The sequence below is a fragment of the Pipistrellus hanaki genome (genome assembly GCF_964339955.1).
Source record: "Pipistrellus hanaki genome assembly, chromosome: 4".
Lineage (NCBI taxonomy): Eukaryota > Metazoa > Chordata > Mammalia > Chiroptera > Vespertilionidae > Pipistrellus > Pipistrellus hanaki.
In genome coordinates, this window is record NC_140506.1 from 63,246,614 (window position 1) to 63,265,090 (window position 18,477).

General features: G+C 38.1%; 1 protein-coding gene across 1 annotated transcript in view; it reads left to right on the plus strand.

Moving 5' to 3' along the window:
- Nucleotides 1–14,023, plus strand: part of HSD17B4 (hydroxysteroid 17-beta dehydrogenase 4) — a 70,128-nt gene extending 56,105 nt beyond the window's left edge. The window contains exons 22-24 of the mRNA XM_084880466.1: nt 621–759; nt 10,141–10,268; nt 13,624–14,023. Of these exons, the coding sequence (XP_084736592.1) occupies nt 621–759; nt 10,141–10,268; nt 13,624–13,713 (357 nt within the window). The 3' untranslated portion in view covers nt 13,714–14,023. The remainder of the gene's footprint in view (nt 1–620; nt 760–10,140; nt 10,269–13,623) is intronic.
- The last annotated feature ends 4,454 nt before the right edge of the window (nt 14,024–18,477 follow it).

Here is an 18,477-nt window from a genome sequence, read left to right on the forward strand (position 1 = left end):
CTCCCCCAGATCTCCCTACTCTCCCCACTGTAATTTTACAGTCTGCTTATTGCTTTACTGTCTTTATATCTGACTTTTGGTTTGTCAGTTTATAATGTTCTTTAATATCCATAAATGAGTGAGGCCATGTGGTATTTCTCTTTCATTGACTGGCTTATTTCACTCAGCATGATGTTCTCTAGTTCTATCCAGGTTGCTGCAAATGATGAGAATTCCTTCTTTTTTATGGCAGCATAGTATTCCATTGTGTAGATGTACCATAGTTTTTTGATCCAATCATCTGCTGACGGGCACCTAGGCTGTTTCCAGATTCTAGCTATTGTAGATTGTGCTGCTATGAACATAGGGGTGCATATATCCTTTCTCTAATTTACTTTTAAGCTATTATTTCTGAATTCTGATAAAAGTAAAAACCTCTTATTAAGAGGACTGAATTTCTGGTTGAAATGAATGAATTTAAAGAAAGTGTGAAAGAAGTCTAGAGTAAAAAGAAAAACATACTAGTTTGCCTTTAGGTATAGATTTTAGAAAAGTCACCTTAATGTACATATATTTTAGAATGCTTTTTCTCCTTGACTCATTTTTACATAACTTCTAAAATTAAGTTTTCTTTTTCCCAGGGTGGGGAGCTCCAGAGCGCTTTGGTATTTGAGGAAATAGGTCGTCGTCTTAAGGACGTTGGGCACGAGGTGGTGAAGAAAGTCAATGCTGTATTTGAGTGGCATATCACCAAAGACGGAAAAGTTGCAGCTAAGTGGAGTAAGTTATATCCCTGGTTTTAAAATATTTTAAAGTAATGCTTAGTAAATAGAGATAAAATTCCTTATTATAGTTAAAGCCTGTCTCTTTGAAAGTAGGTAAACCCTACCTTCTTAGGTCAGTTATTTTTAATGGGAACAATAAGCTTCATGTTATCCAAAGAATGTGTTATTTGGAGATGTAGGGAATCAATTAAAATGAAAATATCTGTTTTAAATATTCTATTGTAACACTTGAATTATTACTTTCAAACAGTCATCTTAACAATATGCTTCTCTAGCTAATCTTCAAATTTCTCTTAAACATATAAAGCAAGTTTGTCAGGTCAAATGAGATATTGTTGTCATTATATTTTGACAATTTTAAAATTGTTTTCTTTATCCCAAAACATTAGTAATTTGGATTATTACCTAATTATCAGACTTATATTTAAGGGTGCCTATTTAGGTGCCTTTAAGAAATCAGATTATTTCTCATTACAACTGAAGATCACTATAAATGCTCATTTAGACCAAAAAATTAAAGTGCATCTCTAAATCCACTGAAACTATTACATATTCCTAAAAAACATTTTGAACTTATATTTAATTAATTTTGGTTCATTATAAACACATTTTTTTTTCTTTTTTTAAATATATTTTATTGATTTTATACAGAAAGGAAGGGAGAGAGATAGAGAGTTAGAAACATCGATGAGAGAGAGTCATCAATCAGCTGCCTCTTGCACACCCCCTACTGGGGATATGCCCGCAACCAAGGTACATGCCCTTGACCGGAATCGAACCCGGGACCCTTCAGTCCCCAAGCCGACGCTCTATCCATTGAGCCAAACCAGTCCCGGCTAAACACATTTCTTTTTAATGTAACAGTTGCTGTTTCTTTAAGGCAGTGTGTGTACATTATATAATATTTGATATAGAAAGGTTTAAAGAAGAAAATGATGTGAACTTTTACTACCCATAGTTAACATTTTGATGTTTGTTCTTCTGGGAGACATTTGTACTTTTAGGCTGTTAATCCAGAAGGGGTAGAAAGGAAGCCAAAAATGTAATATGTTCTTGGTCCCCCAAATTTCAGAGTGTCTAATATTTTTCTAAATAACGCCATGGATTAACACTGTAAATGTAAGTGTCATCACTTTCCTTTCTTTCATCTTTCTGCCCTTCCCTTTTTCTTTCTATGTATCCATGATGGAATTCAATTTTATCCCAATGGATGACAGTATATTGGAAGTTGGGTAATAAATATAGAGCACAGGACTTTTGAAGATATTGGCGAAGAAGAGAAATGGGGTCTATGAGTGAGAAAAGGTGCTGGAACTGTCCGTCTCACTGTTGGCAGAGCTCTGAAGGGATTTATAAAGTATACAAGTGATTCACTCTTGGCAGACAGTTTCAATTACCAACTAAGATTTCCCCCTTATCTTGGTGACAGTTTCCTTGTAGGCATATTAGAAAATGTGCTTACATAGAAAAATTACCTTGAATTAACCTAAGGGATTTTTCTTTATATTTCCACTGGGGGGGAAAAATGGAAATATTGGAATCTTGTTAATAAGGACTTATTATTGATGCCTTGTGGCTTATGTTGGTCTTATCATCTCTTCTTAAAGTTAACAGTGAAATTGGATTTTAAAGCTTTCTCTGAAAGGATTCACCATTTTCTTTGGTTATCTGCTTCCTGTTATTTGATTGGATTCTCAGCTGTGCAAGTATTTTTAGTTCTTTTTATGTTTTCTCAAAGTCTTTATGTCACTAAAGTAAGTAGCAATAGCTGGCAGCAGAAGAAACTATCTCGGTCTTTTGGCTTATGGTATCTTAGAAGGTGATTCCATTTGGCACCTCTGTTTTGCACCTTGACACCTAATGACATGAAATAAATGAGTGAATGATTTGATTTAGGGAACACCTAAGGTACTTCTCTCCTCCCCCCTCGCCCCCCAAAAAAGCAGTTTTTAAAATGTTTTGCTAAGTACTTTATTAACAGATATTTTTATATGTTAAATTGCTGCTAGTTGTCCAAGCCATCACATGTTGGCAGACTGGAACCTAGTTATAGAGAACAGGGATAAGCTACTCAGTGTACCTTGGCTGGCCTCAAGTGTCACTGGAGCTGCATGAGTGACTGACCTTGAGCAAGTTGAGGAACAAGGGTTTGGGCTGAGTGGCCCGGAAGGCGCATTCCAACCCAAAGATCCTGGATCATGCCCATGTTCCCTATTAACTCCCTCACCCAGCATCCACACAACTCCAACAACAAATCTCCAGGCCGAATGCATGTGGGGGCGCGAATCTTTGCAAACCCAATTAGTCTGAATATGGAGTTAGTAAGGTTCTGTGTCAGTACTGGGTTAGGTGTGGTCTTGGCTGTGGAGGAGGAACAGTCGTAAGCTGTGTCTTTGGAGTTAGGCCTCCCTGAGGCCCGTTCTGGTCATCTAGGAGCTGGGTGAAAGCCAGGCCCTCTGAGTCACTGAGATGACCTGAGAGAGGTTGGAGAGCCGTTCCTTTTTTTTCTGCGGCCAAGAGTATGTGTCATGGAGAAATGCATGCCCTGATCTACATGAGAAACCAGAGGGCCTCAGTGAGGTATTTTGGGGAAGGAAGCTATATCTTGCAATACTTACTTGCAGCTTCTTATGTCTAACTCTGGTGACAATGTTTTGATTATGGAGTATTATTTTAGAAGTCTTAAAAACATTATGGTCCATTGATAGTGTTTCTTTAAGTAGATAAGGTCAAGATAGAAACCTGTCTTACTTATTTCACTGTTAATACTTATTAAAATGTCAGGAATACAGTGATTTTTATCTTTTTTTATTACTCCAAAATGTAATTCACTGCCTATACATGTCTGAACACCTTTTTTAGATTGCCTATAATACCTTCAAGTGTTTTACACTTTTAAATAAAGGTTGTCCTTTGGCTTTTTATTTTTCTAGAGTTCCTTGGAATAGGTTGGAAAAGTAAAAAATAGATACCAGCCCAGCCAGTGTGGCTCAAGAGTTAAGCATCAACCTATGAATCAGGAGGTCAGGGTTTAATTCCCAGTCAGGGCACATGTCTGGCTTGCAGGCTCAGTCCCCAATGTAGTGTGGGGTGTGCAGAAGGCAACCAATCAATGATTCTCATCATTGATATTTTTAATCTCTCCCCCTCCCTTCCTCTCTGAATCAATTTAAAAAATATATATTTTTAAAAATAGATATCAGATGGAGAAACAATCTCTGAATTCTCTTTGAACAGAGCCTGTTGTTCACCACAGTTGTCTTACTGTGTTATAGTTATTTCTAATTATATCTCCTCCCACTTGACCTTGGGTTGAACACTGAGAAAGAGCTCCGGATCAGTTTATTTCTAACTTCAAGTACCCTGACTCCTTAAGTGTTGAATAAGTGCTAAAAGCCATGTAAAACGCACAACTTTGGATGGAATCAGATGCCTGCCTTTTTAAAAAAGTGCTGAAATCGGTGCCTTTTCTTCTTTTAAAACAATAAGTTTATTGTTGGGAGAGCAATACTATGTATTTTCTGTTTAGTCTAAGGGAAATATTCAGAAGTAATATGATATAATTGATTTAGGGAACACCTAAGGTACTTTCCCCCACCCCCTAAAACGCAGTTTTTAAAATGTTTTGCTAAGTACTTTATTATCAAATATTTTTATATGTTAAATTGCTGCTAGTTGTCCAAGCCATCACATGTTGGCAGACTGGAACCTAGTTATAGAGAACAGGAATAAGCTGTTCTCCATTTTATAAGTAGTATATTTTATGACTTTATTACTATTAATTGAAGCCAGTCTAAAGTTGTCCTTGTAAACACTTTGGGTCCCTAAGCAACAGTAAAAATTCAGAGGAAATGAAAGATGACAGGAAGGCATAAAGAAGATGAAAGAACCAGAGGCTTTATATGGCCTATAGAATAGTCTGCTCCTGAAAATTAGAACACAGTTACTTTTTTATCTGCAATTTGAGAAACTGAAAGCTCTAAAAATGGAGAGATTTTTTTTCCCTCATAACTCATTGGTAGCAACACCTGACTAGAACTTAACAATACAGCTGATTGTCCTCATCTCATCTGGTTACTAGTCAAATATAGAAACCATATATTTGTTTATAGTGTTGGAAGTCTTACATAATATGTAATACATGTTTTAAGAACCATGTTTTCTTACTAAAATTTTGAAAAATTCTGAATTCTTAAACACATCTGGCCCAAAGGAGTTTAAATAGGGAATTGGGACCTATTCATATATACAAATTGTTCTGGTAGAACAGAAGTGATCAGAGACATGGGAAAGGTGCTATTGGCTTTCACAGATGGGAGGATTGGTTCATTCAACAAATATTTGAATATTTACTATGTGCCAAGTTCTCTGCTAGGTTGTGGATTGCAAATATGAGAAGACAGATGTGTTTTTTGGACTACAGAAACCAGGAAAGTTTAAAATATTGGAGTTAAGGAAACACTGCAGATAAAAAGGAAGGAAGACCTCCTTTAAGGTAATGGCAATAAAGGAGAGGAAAGGGCCTGTGTGGATCTATTGCTGAGACAGAATTGACTGACTGGGCTACCAATAATGCCAGAGAAACAGGAAGAATGAGAAAGAGACAGCTAATGCAGGAGTGCTGAGCTGCATGACTGAGGATTTTGATTATGTTACTAGAAGGTGAAACATGAGAGAGCAGTTTATGAGAAAAGATGGAAAGCTGTGGTACCCAAAATGTAGCAGCCCGAGATCTGGCCTAGGTTGTGGGAACTGTACACAACGGGAGACAGAATTGGAAACCATGTTTATGGAACTATTAGTTGGAACTCAGAGCATTGGCTTTGCTACCCTGCTTTGTGGCACACAGGAGGGAATAGAGGGAAGTTTTTCTTGATTCTACAAGGTTATTTGCTGTTCATGGTTTATAGAATAACAAGAGGCCTGGTGCACAAAATTCATGCTCGGGGTGGGGGGGAATGTGACCCTCAGCCCAGCCTGCACCCTCTCGAATCTGTGACCCCTGCTAAACAGGCAGTCGGACATCCCTCTCACAATCCAGGACTGCTGGCTCCCAACTGCTCGCCTGCCTGCCTGATTGCCCCTAACTGCTTCTGCCTGCTAGCCTGATCACCCCCTAACCACTCCCCTGCCTGCCTGATTGCCCCTAACTGCCCTCCGTTGCCAGCCTGGTCGCCCCTAACTGATCTCCCCTGCATGCCTAGTAATTCCCAATTGCCCTCCCCTGCCGGCCTTGTCCCCCCAACTGCCCTCCCCTGCAGGCCTGGTTGCCTCAAACTGCCATCCTCTGCCGGCACGGTCACCCCTAACTGCCCTCCACTGCAGCCTGGTTCCTCCCAACTTCCCTCCTCTGCAGGCCTGGGTTCCCCCTCTCCCCCCAACTGTCCTCCCCTTCAGTCCTGGTAACCCCCAACTGCCCTCCTCTGCTGGCCATCTTTGGCAGACATCTTTGACCATATGGGGGTGGCCATCTTTTATGTTGGAGTGATGGTCAATTTGCATATTACTCTTTTATTAGATAGGATGGCTCCAGTATTTACATGTTTCTCTAAATAAAGTGAGCATCTTAGAATTTGACCAACAATTTTTATTTATTTATTTAATAAATATTGTTCAGATTATTACAATTATTCCTCCCCCCCCCTCCTCCCCAGAGCTCCCCTCTACCCGGTTCCCCCCCACCCTCTGTCCTTACCCCCGCCACTGTCCTCATCCATAGGTGCATGATTTTTTGTCCAATCTCTTCCCACACTCCCCACACCCCTTTCCCCCCAAGAATTGTCAGTCACTTTCTATGCTCCTGATTCTATTGTATCCACTAGTTTATTCCTTTCATCAAATTTTTTTATTCACTTGATTTGTAGATTCATTTGTTGATAGATATGTATTTGTTAATCATAATTTTTTATCTTTATCTTTTTCTTCTTCCTCTTCTTAAAGAATACCTTTCAGCATTTCATATAATACTGGTTTGGTGGTGATGAACTCCTTTAGCTTTTTCTTATCTGTGAAGCTCTTTATCTGACCTTCAATTCTGAATGATAGCTTTGCTGGGTAGAGTAATCTTGGTTGTAGGTTCTTGCTATTCATCACTTTGAATATTTCTTGCCAGCCACTTCTGTCTGGCCTGCATAGTTTCTGTTGAGAAATCAGCTGACAGTTGTATGGGTGCTCCCTTGTAGGTAACTAACTGTTTTTCTCTTGCTGCTTTTAATATTCTCTCTTTGTCTTTTGCTCTTGGCATTTTAATTATGATGTGTCTTATTGTGGTCCTCTTTGGATTCCTTTTGTTTGGGGATCTGTGTGATTGTAAGTCTGAACTTGTAAGTCTATTTTTTTTTTTACCAGGTGGGGGAAGTTTTTTGTCATTATTTCTTCAAATAGGTTTTTAGTATCTTGCTCTCTCTCTTCTTCTGGCACTCCCATAATTTGGATATTGGTAAGCTTGAGGTTGTCCCAATGAATGGATGTTAGAGGTGTTTTATTTTACATGTTAGAAATCATCTGTTTTGGATCTTGGAAATTGCCAAAATGTGGTAGAATATGTACAGTTTGGACAACTCCCTTTCTTTTAAGATCAGAATACTTTCATGCTTGAGGATATCATTAGCTTTTGGGTTGCTACTCATGTTGTAGTGGTCCAAGCAGAATCACCCGTAGGGTTTCTCAGCATGGATATAAATGAAATCTTAAGGGTGTTGGTCCCATATTTAGGGTTGGGATCCAAATGACAATCTCATGTATTTATAGACAAGATTTGAAACATGATCTTTGGAAAGAAGTTGCTGTTCAGTCTGGGATAGGGACCTCCTTGTTTGAGAGGCATCTGCTTCAGATTATTCTTTCCCTTAGCAACAGTGACTGCTTCCCCTCTTACCATCACAGCCCCTTACTGTTTGCCCACATGCATTTACACACAGATTACTTAAAACTATTATGAATTTTTATTTTTCTCTGTGTGTTATTCATTTTAATAATATCTTTTTTATAGTTTTTTTTTTTTATTTTGAACTAATTTCAGGCTTATAGAAAAATTGTAGGAATCGTGCAGAGAATGTATATCTGTCCTTCACCCAATTTCTTCAAATTAACATTTTATTCCATTTTCTTATATTTGAAGAGTAGAGGCCACTTATGTTGTAGAATGTTCCTCAGTTTATATTTATTTGATGTTTCTTCATGATTATTAGAATTTATTAACTATTAGCAGGAATAGTACAAAAGTGTTGTGTCCTTCTTAGTGTGATTTAAAAAAAATCTTTACTTTTATCCTAAGCTTTTGTTTGTTGTCATTATTTTTATAGAGATGCTTCTTCCATGTGCTTTTTAATCAGCCATTCAACAAATAGTTACTAAGTATTAATACTTTCTATTCAAGGAAGCAGAAAGAACTTATAATCTTAAGGGGAGAAGGTATCCATAAGACAACTTCTTTTTCCCAGGGTATCCCTTTGGGATATGTAAGTTCCATATCCTAAGACCTTCGAAGATCTCCAAGTTTCCAAATGCTGTGTGCTCATCTAGCACCTCTCCCTCCCCCGTTAAACGCTGTAATGTATAACTGAACCTTTTATGGAGTCTCTTAGAGCCGTAATGACTATATAAATACAAAGCTAACGTCAGTTTATAAAGCTTTTAAAATAAATTGTACAATTAAAATAAAATATACACAATCTGCTTCTTCATTTTAACTTAAGATTAGCTGTTATGTAACAGGTGTCTGTAAACTCAAAATGATGGTGGTAGATTATGATTCTCCCCAAGAGGCAAGTTGTAGACTGTGACCTGAGCCACTGCAGAACTGAAAGTTTCACTCCTTTACCTCATCTTTGTGTATCTTGCTAAGAATTTCCCCCATCTTAGCACTCTTTTATTTCATCAATATTAGTTTCTAGATTTCCACCAAAGACAGTTTTATTGCTTTACAAGGGTCATGGGTGTGAAGTAGCACATAAAACCAGGTGAGTGAGAGGGCAGGCTGACAGCCAAGAACCTCCATTAGCCCAGAGGCTTGCTACCACTCCCTAGTAGTGAGATGAGTGTGGTACAGTTTTATTCCTGAGCAAGACTAGTATGTACAGTGGGCCTTAGAAATACCAGTGAACAATTAAACCATGAATGTTGTCTTTGAATGCTGGTTTGCTTCCCTTTAAAGTCCTTCCTTTCTCCCCTCTTCATTCTCCCTCCTCCCTTTCTGTCTTCTTCCTTCTTTTCCTCCCTTTCTTTTCACTGTAGTACAAATAATACATGAAAACACATTCATAATATGAAGGTTTCAATAAGAACAGTCTGTACTTTTCATGCCTCACTTGCAGTACCTTGCCTGTTGTCTGACACCCACAGTAGAAGCAATGAAGTGAGTGAGTGAAGTATACAAAGCAGAAAGGTTCCCTTTCCTTAGTTCTTCCCCTTCCCCAAGGTTACCATTACTATCAAATTATATTTTTAGTTTAGTTGGTAGCGTTCTCTTTTGTGGAAAGTAAGAGTGATTTGATTTTCTCTTTGGAGCAAGGCTTGGCTAAGCAGAATAATGTTAAGCACTGTGGATTTTTCTTACCTATGTGTAGTGTTTCCTTGACCCTAAATTGGGAGCGCCCTATACACCTTAGGGAGAATGATGTGACTGCAGCTCTGTCACTGCAGCAAGAGAAATCACCTTCAGGAGGCTGAAGTTGGAGTAGAGTCGGGTTGCTGGCTGGCTGGTATCACTCATATATATGATAATTAAAACTTTCTCAAGTGGAACTATGGCATGAAGCTCTATACATGTTGTAGGGAGCAATGAAGGTAAAGGTTTAACAGTTTTTTTAGTTTCCCAGCCTGGGGCACTTAATTCTTCTGTCAAAAACAGTTAACGGAAAAAGAGTAAATTTTAATGTTTACTCATAATAATTAAGGCAATAAACATTTTATAAAAGCAAAACAAAACTAATTAGAATATTTGTAAAACATTTATGTTGACTATCTTGATGAATTCAGGTTATAGTATGTATTCCCTTCCCCCATATTCAACTCTTTTAAAATTCAGCTTTCTCCTTTGTTGAGTATGTGAACCTAAAGACACTAACCATATAAACTTCACCAACTTAATTTCCTTATATTATTCCACATTAAAATGTTTCTGTTGTGTAAACTTCTTCACTGAGGAAAAATACTGTTTTGATTTTTTGGAGAACTTCTTTATAAAAAGGCCACCTCAAAAAATAAAGGATTAAAAACATTCCCCCCCCCAAATGACAAGTGATATCTAATTTAGAATAAATAGGCAGCACATTAACTTGGAAACTGTAAAAATGTCTGTATTTTAGTTGGTTTACTTTACTCTATATTGTGAAGAAAATATGACCCACATTGTTGTTTTTACTATTTTCCCTAGCTGTTGACCTAAAAAATGGTACTGGAAAAGTATATCAAGGCCCTGCAAAAGGCTCTGCTGATGTAACAATCACACTTTCAGATAATGATTTCATTGATGTAGTCCTGGGCAAGCTTGACCCTCAAAAGGTAATATTCATAAAATGTTCATTTTTCTCTTTATTATTGCTTTCTGTTTGACAATTGCAGTTTTTAGCTGACTGCCAAATTCTGATTTATAAGGCAGAGTCATAGAACTCTGAAGAAGACACAGTTGATACCAATATCTGAGTTGACAGATCATGAATTTTTCTGGTAGAGTTTCAACTGACACATTTTAAAACTGAACTTTTGGTGGAATTCTTTAGCATATCCACAATATAAAACCCACATCTATTCTTTGTATAATATTAGGTCATTAATTCAAAGGTGGAAAACCCTAGGGTATTAGGTATTTCACAGAATTAGACATTCATTCCTGATATATGATTAAGAATTTTAAAATTATAAGTAGAAGGATAGAGTGTAACAGCTAGTGTCTTATTTTTTTAATATATATTTTTATTGATTTTAAAGAAAGGAAGGGAAAAGGATAGAGAAACAGAAACATCTGTGAGATAGAATCATTGATTGGCTGCCTCCTGCACACCCTCTACTGGGAACCAAGCCTGCAGCCCAGGCATGTGCCCTGGCTGGGAATGGAGCTGTGACCTCCTGGTTCATGGGCCAATGCTCAACCACTGAGCAACACTGGCTGGGCACTAGTGTCTTATTGAAGGTGAAACAGTTAGAGTCAGACATTATAGTGGAAAATCATGATTAAGACAAGAGTGCCATTTCTTACTATGATGAGTTAGTATTGTTTTGAAACTTTGGCCCAATCTACAAATATACAAAATTAAAGTAACTAAAGTAGCAGTTAGAATGGAATAGAATAGAAAAATTTGTTATTTTCGAATCAGGATTATGTAGCTAAAACAAGAGAGTCAACTAGTTGGCTCTTAGAATAGAGGAGTTCGAAGAAGTGGTTAAATGCACAATAACTATTTAAAATAGTTTTCACATAGCAAAACCAGCTAGAAGATATAGTTTTAAAAATTTAGTTTATAATTACAACCTAAACTAAAAAACACGAATGACCCCCCTAATAAGAAAAGTGCAGTGCTTATTTGAAGAAAACTATAGAACCTTATAAGAAACCGAGCAATTTGAATAAATGGAGAATTTTTTTTTTCTCCCCTGGATAGAAAGACTAATTTGAAAAGAATTGTCAGGTAGTATAGTAAAGTATGTTCTTTGTCATCAGATATATCTGAGTTTAAATCTTAGCCCTGCCACTTACTCTCTAAACTTAAGTTTCCTTATTGGTAAAATGAATGATTATAATCCTAAAGCATTGTGATGATAACAAATCCAATAGTTTATGTGAGGAGCTTAGTAAGTACTTGGTACTGAATGAGTTCTCAGATTATTCCTTCCCAGGAATTTATGTAGTACCTACTCATATTCAGGTTCTAAGGGTGGTTAGATAGATAGTGCCCCAATTGTGCATAGCTTAGTTCTAGAGGTGAGTGGAAAAGAAATATAATTTCTGGTATGAAGAAAATTAAGTCAGGGTAATGGATTAAGGTGATGGTTGGCAAACTTTCTGTATAGGGTCCCATTGTAAATATTTTAGGCTTTGCAGGCCAGATGGTCTCTGTTTTACCCACTTAGTTCTGCCATTGTAGCATTAACATAGCCATAGACCATATGTGAACAAATGGATGTTGCTGTGTTCCAGTGTAACTTTACTTACAAAACAGACAGCAGAGTAGTATTGGCCCACAGACTCTGGTTTGTCAACCCTGGATTACAATGTGACAGGACAGAGGAACTATTTTAGATAAGGTTGTCCAAAACAGCCTGAACAAAGTGAGGGATGAGCTGTAAGGTTAAGGAAACAATGAGTGCACAGGCTTGAGGCAGGAGTAGGATTACATATTAAGTGTGTATAACTGTGAGGAGGCCAGTGATGGTAAATGAGCAGTGGGGATAGTGGGAGGATGTGAGATGGAAGAATAGGCCAAGGTTGGATCACACAGGACTCTATAGAGCTTGGGTTCAGGTTTTATGTGTGAATGGAAGCCACTGAGCTGTGGAATGACAGCATCTGCTGAGTGGAAATTGCCTTTAGGGAGAGAATAGATAATTAAGAGTTCCTTTTTAGATATATTATACTTGAGATGTCTGTATATATAAAGATTAAATGTAGGATTAAGGAAACATTTATATAATTGCTAGGAATAACAGGCCTTTTGGGGGAAATGGATTATTCAGTGAATGATACTGGGCAGCTGCTTAGGAAATGGTAGTGCTTTATGCTATTCCATATATCTAAGTCAATACCATACTGAATGGAATTGTGTAAAAAATAAAAGCAGAAGCAAAAACCTGATGAAAACCTAGGTATTTCTTATTTATATGTATATATTATACATATTTTATTGAGTTTTTTTTACAGAGAGGAAGAGAGAGGGATAGAGAGTTAGAAACATCAATGGGAGAGAATCATCCATCAGCTGCCTCTTGCACACTCTCTACTGGGGATGTGCCCACAACCAAGGTACATGCCCTTGACTGGAATCGAACCTGGGACCTTTCAGTCCGCAGGCTGACGCTCTATCCACTGAGCCAAACCGGCTTCAGTTTATTCTTTTTTTTTTTTTTTTAATATATTTTATTGATTTTTTACAGAGAGGAAGGGAGAGAGATAGAGAGCTAGAAATGTCGATGAGAGAGAAACATCGACCAGCTGCCTCTTGCACACCCCCTACTGGGGATGTGCCTGCAACCAATGTACATGCCCTTGACCCAAATCGAACCTGGGACCTTTCAGTCCGCAGACCGACGCTCTACTACTGAGCCAAACTGGCTTCGGCTTCAGTTTATTCTTAATGATAATGCTGGAGTTCAGAGAGGTTATGGAATCTGCACAAGCTCAGGTTTCTAGTAAGTGGCAGAACCTAGATTTTAACCCAGGCATTTTAATGCTAGAGCCCAGGATCTACTCACTAACTTTGTTCTCTACCTTCTTTTATCATTACGTGGCTTTGTAGTTCATGAAGACATAATACATATTTTTAATCTGCTTTTAAGAGTTCTGAATTTAATATTTTAATTGTTAGGAACACAATAAAGCCTTTTTTATTTACATATTCACAAATTCATGTTTAAGAGTATAGATTAAAGCTAAAAGCATAGTTTGAAGCAGAACTCCCAGATCTGACAGTTCAAATAAATTAGTCTGTGGTTTTCTAAAATACACAGGAGTCTATTTTTTTCTTTGCTGTCTAAAACTTTAATCATTAAACTATCATTGCTAGATAAAAGTTGCCTTTGTTGCCAAGAGTTAACTCAATTGTATTCAGTCTCAACAATGACTTTAAAAAAAAAATGATCTTTTAAAAATACAGATAAAATGTAACGTGATAAAGTTTGCTCCTCTTTTCCCTCTTCTTTGCAGGCATTCTTCAGTGGCAAACTGAAGGCCAAAGGGAACATCATGCTGAGCATGAAGCTTCAGACAATTTTTAAAAATTATGCCAAGCTCTGAAGGATATGCTCCGCTGTTAACAAAAGTAGAAGAAAACTCTCTTCACCCTAATACACAAAACTGATTCAGCAAAAGTGATCAAAACTAAGAAGAAATTGCTTAACATTTTCAGATTTCAGATAACTTTTCAGATTTTCATTTTCTACTAATTTTTCATGTTATCATTATTTTTACAAGGGACTGTAAAATAGCACATAATTATTCTTCCTAGATCTTATCTTCATAATAAAAAATTTTCATTAAAGCCTAGGATCCTTAGAATTGTTAATAGCTTTATACGTTGAAAAGAAAATTAAATGAGTCAAGGCCACATTGATGCCTTTTGCACTTTTTGTTACTTTCTGTTCTGTAATTTATTGATACCCTGGTTTTAATATGAATATACATGTACTCATTTTTCATACTTTGTTATAGTAGATAGTATTCTTCTTTAAGGCCAGAGAAAGTTCTTTTGTGTTCTCAAAAATTCTTTTTTTTCTTCCTCTCCCCCTTTAGCTGGAAAGTCTTTACTTTCATCTAATGCTTGTAAGTCTACCAAATATATTGCTTTCTTCCTTAATTGTTAAACTTAAATTGTAAGATGTTCACTAGCAAGTACTGCCATACAATATTTCCCCAACCTTTAGCTCAGGTGATGGATGCTGAGAAAATGCTTTCTGATGGTGTAGCTGCAAAGGTAAGAGAAAGTGGGTGGGTGCTCAGGCCAGGAAGAGGCTACGTTTCAGTAATGGAGGTGGGTGGGTGAGTTCTCCAGGGAGTGGACTGAGATGAAGATTTAGGAGCAGGAAGTTTATTTAGAATTGTGCTTTGGATCAGTGCATAGAGAAGGTGGTGGGGGTAAACAGAAGAAGCAGGGCTAGGCAGAGGGAGAAGTTATGCTTGGTGCTTGTACCACGTGCCTTCAGCAGATACTTTAAGGGCTCAGAAGCTGGGATGGTCTTCAGACTTGTCCTGAGCTAACTAGTCATTGGTTATAACCTGCCCTGTTATAACCAATGACCTTGGACAAAGCAGTAGAGCAGTTCCTGGAGTGCTTATAGTCAGTTGATTATCTTCCCTGCAGCTGAGGGAATATGTTTTCAGTCCTGAATAGAGCTTCTGGGAGCTCTCAGCACAGTACTTTGCTTCAGGGAATAAGATTGAGGGAATCAGTGTTCAGGGATCAAGAGAGAAGGTCTCAGAAATTTAGAATTTTAGTGTTTAGCACAGTGCTGGAACATACTACAGGACTTCAATGTATAATTGTTGATTTAATGAATGAGCACAATATATAGAAGGCATAGAAGAAAAGTTACATATTTGGCAATTATGCCTTGGTCTTTAGAACTTTGTATGGTGTCTTAAAATTAGCTTTAATTCATAGTGATCCATTGTTATGCCAATTAAATTTAAAAAAAACAATGGCAGTATTTTAATGGTGGTCTTTTATAATAGTTATTATCCCTGTTGAGCTTGGAAAAGCTTAATGTCCTTCTAAATAGAAAAAGCATATTAAAATTAGTCAGATGCCACCACACATTAATGAATGTGTTGCTTAAGACATGTTAAGAAAGTGATTTGTTTTGTTGTTGATAATCCTCACATAAGGATGTTTTCCCATTGATTTTTAGAGAAAGTGGAAGGTTGGGAGGAAAGTGGGGGGGATGAGAGAGAGAGAGAGAGAGAGAGAGAGAGATCAATGTGAAAGAGACATACTGATTGGTTGCCTCCCGCACACACCCCAACCCAGGTCTAAGGATCAAACCTGCAACCCAGGTACATGCCCTTGATTGGGAATCAAACCTGCAGCCTTTCAGTGAGTGGGTCAACACTCTAACCACTGAGCACATTGGCAGGGCAAGAAAGCAATGTTTTAATTATTCTACTACCCTCTCTGTCAATCTTTAAAGGTCAGAGAGACACTGGTATCTAGATTTAGCAGCAGCTTTGTTATTGGTCCTCCTGCTCCTTAACCTTTCTGTAATAGTTAATATTATTGAATTCACCATCCTCCTTAATTTGTTACTTTCCTTCTATCTTCTAATGGGAAATATATTAACTTCTTAATGAGCTTGTGAGTTAATCTCTCTTGTCTCTTGTAATTTTCTCTGTTGACCTATTTTTTCATGATTTTTGATCAAGGTTTCAGCCTCCTCTTTTCAGGAGACATTTTCTTCCTGGATCATTCAATCTACTCATATCTTCATCCATTACTAAGTGTTCATAACTCCCAATCTGTATCTTTAGCTTTGATCTTTCCATAATTTCACAGTTCCATCCACAGTTTCAAATCATTACTAGACTGCTGTCATAGTTACTGCAGACAAATGTCCAAAGTAAATGTGATCTTCCTCTTTACTCCTAAATCTGTGTCTTTTTCTGTTTTTGTCTTAGCTAAAAGCATCACTTTTTGCATAAATGAAGAAACCAGTCATTTTTTACTTTTCTCTTCCTCATACCCCATATTTAATCCATCACCAGCTTTTGTCTTTTTTACTTCCTGAATATTTACGGATTTTATTCTCTGATACCACTACCCAAGTGTGCCCTTATATGTGACAGCTCATTTTATTTTTTATTTTTTTATTTTAAATATATTTTATTGATTTTTTACAGAGAGGAAGGGAGAGAGATAAAGAGCTAGAAACGTCGATGAGAGAGAAACATCTACCAGCTGCCTCCTGCACACCCCCCACCGGGGATGTGCCCGCAACCAATGTACATGCCCTTGACCGGAATCGAACCCGGCACCTTTCAGTCCGCAGACCGACGCTCTACCACTGAGCCAAACCGGCTTCGGCGTGACAGCTCATTTTAAAAGCTTTCCAGTCTTTTACTGCCCACCCTCACCACCCATCAGAGGGGCCTTTGAACATGTGGCTTCTCCATTGAGAAATCTGTGATTGTCACCTACTGTCAACCTGGTTGATGGTTGCATCAGTTGGTATTCTTTCATTTGGAAGTAATAAAACCAGTTCAAATAGGCATAACAGAATTTATGCATATAGCTGAAGGGTAGGGCTGGCTTTGGAGGGGCTTGACCAAGCAATTCAGTGTTATGTAGGCGCAATTCTTTGCCATCTCTGCCTGCTCTGCCCGCCAGCTCCACGTGGTACTCCTGGAAGCTCCAGGTTATTCCTGTTGTGGTTACAAGAAGGCAGCCACCAGGTACAGCGTCACAGTCCCATCCCAAGTCAACCTGCAGAAGGAGAGCACTGGATTCTCTCAGAAGCCCAGTGAAGTTCTCACCTGGTTTCACTGGCTGTGCTGGGTTAAAAGCCAATCCCTGAGCCCATTACTGCAGCCAGAGATGTTGGATGTACTGACTGACATTGTATGTAGCTAAGGATGAAGTGTTGGCCAGCCCCAAGACTTCCCCCAGTTTGGGTGGTTGGCTGGGAGGACTCAGAGGACTCAGCATATAGTCCTACTTAAGACAATAATTTATTAAGGTAAACAACACAAACTAAAATCAGAAAAGGGAAAAGGCGTCACGGGGTGCAAGTCCAGAGGAGATCAGATAGAAGCTTTGAGAGTTCTCTCCCCATGTAGTTACAGAGGAACTGCTTGCTTCTAGCATCAAACTGTGGCAGTAGGTATGACATGTCTACCAAGACTCAGCGTCCAAGGCTTTAAGAGGGAGCTTGGTCACATGGGCTTCTCCAGAGCATCTACCAAAATTCCAGACTCCTAGAAGGAAAACAGGTATTTTAATGTAAGCCACATTGTACAGTTTGGGCACAGGTCCCCCCTATTCTCAGCGAGGGCATGGTGGGAGCCTTCCTGAAATCTAAGTTCCCAGGTGCCAGCCAAGGGCCAACCTTGCACACAAACCTAAGGACAGAGGTCTCAGACCTGCCACCTTAACTCTTCTGCTCTGATAGCATCAGCCACACCCAAACTACATGTGCAGAGAGAGAATCAAGTGTGATATCAGGGAACTTAGGGTACAAGGGATCCAAGGCAGAAATATCTGCCCCAAAGGCTCATTCGCTCTCCTAAGCTGCTCTTTACCTCATCGCCTGGTCAACAGCCCTATTTCCTTAACCTCCCAGTGTGCCACTGTGTGCAGCTGTTTTTTTTTTTTTTTTACCAACACTGGCAGGAAAACCTCTGGCTTCTCACAGAACTTTTGATCTGTATTTTAAAGCAAATAACCTGAGAAAGCTGATTTTTACATTGGAGAGAAACAGATATGAGAGACAATCCATTTAACAATACTATTTCTCTAACAATTTTTTTTTCTTTAGCAAATATTGCAGCAAAACTAAATGGTAATCCAATCCACTGAAATTCTGAAGTTGGGAAGCCTCAAAAACAGAGTGATAGAAAGTGATTTTTCTGAAGAGCAGAAGACTTTATTAGGTCAGTGTGGACTAAGCTATTTAAGAGGGGAGAGGGAAAAAAAAAAAAAAAACATTTAAAAACCTATAGGCAGGGAAAGAGAAAAATTGCAAGCCTAAGTTAAAAATGAATCTAGGTTTATGTGTATGAACTGTATCTGCTGAAGTTACCTGTAGGTAACATCTAGATGTCAGGCTTTAACTTAGCTTAAAAAATAAAGACAAATCCGAGGTGGGAAAATGTTGAGGCCCAGAGCGTTTATAGCCTCACCCAGAGCCCAATTTTAAGAAGCTTGGCTGAATAAATTTTGAGTTCACAGCTGACAAGTATAAAAAAATAAAATAAAATAGAGAAGTAGAAAGAGCAGCACGTTGCTGGGAGCAGTGTCTGGGGAAGTTTTGGAAGGCAGTGTGGAAGAAGACAGAACGTTCAGCCAGAAAA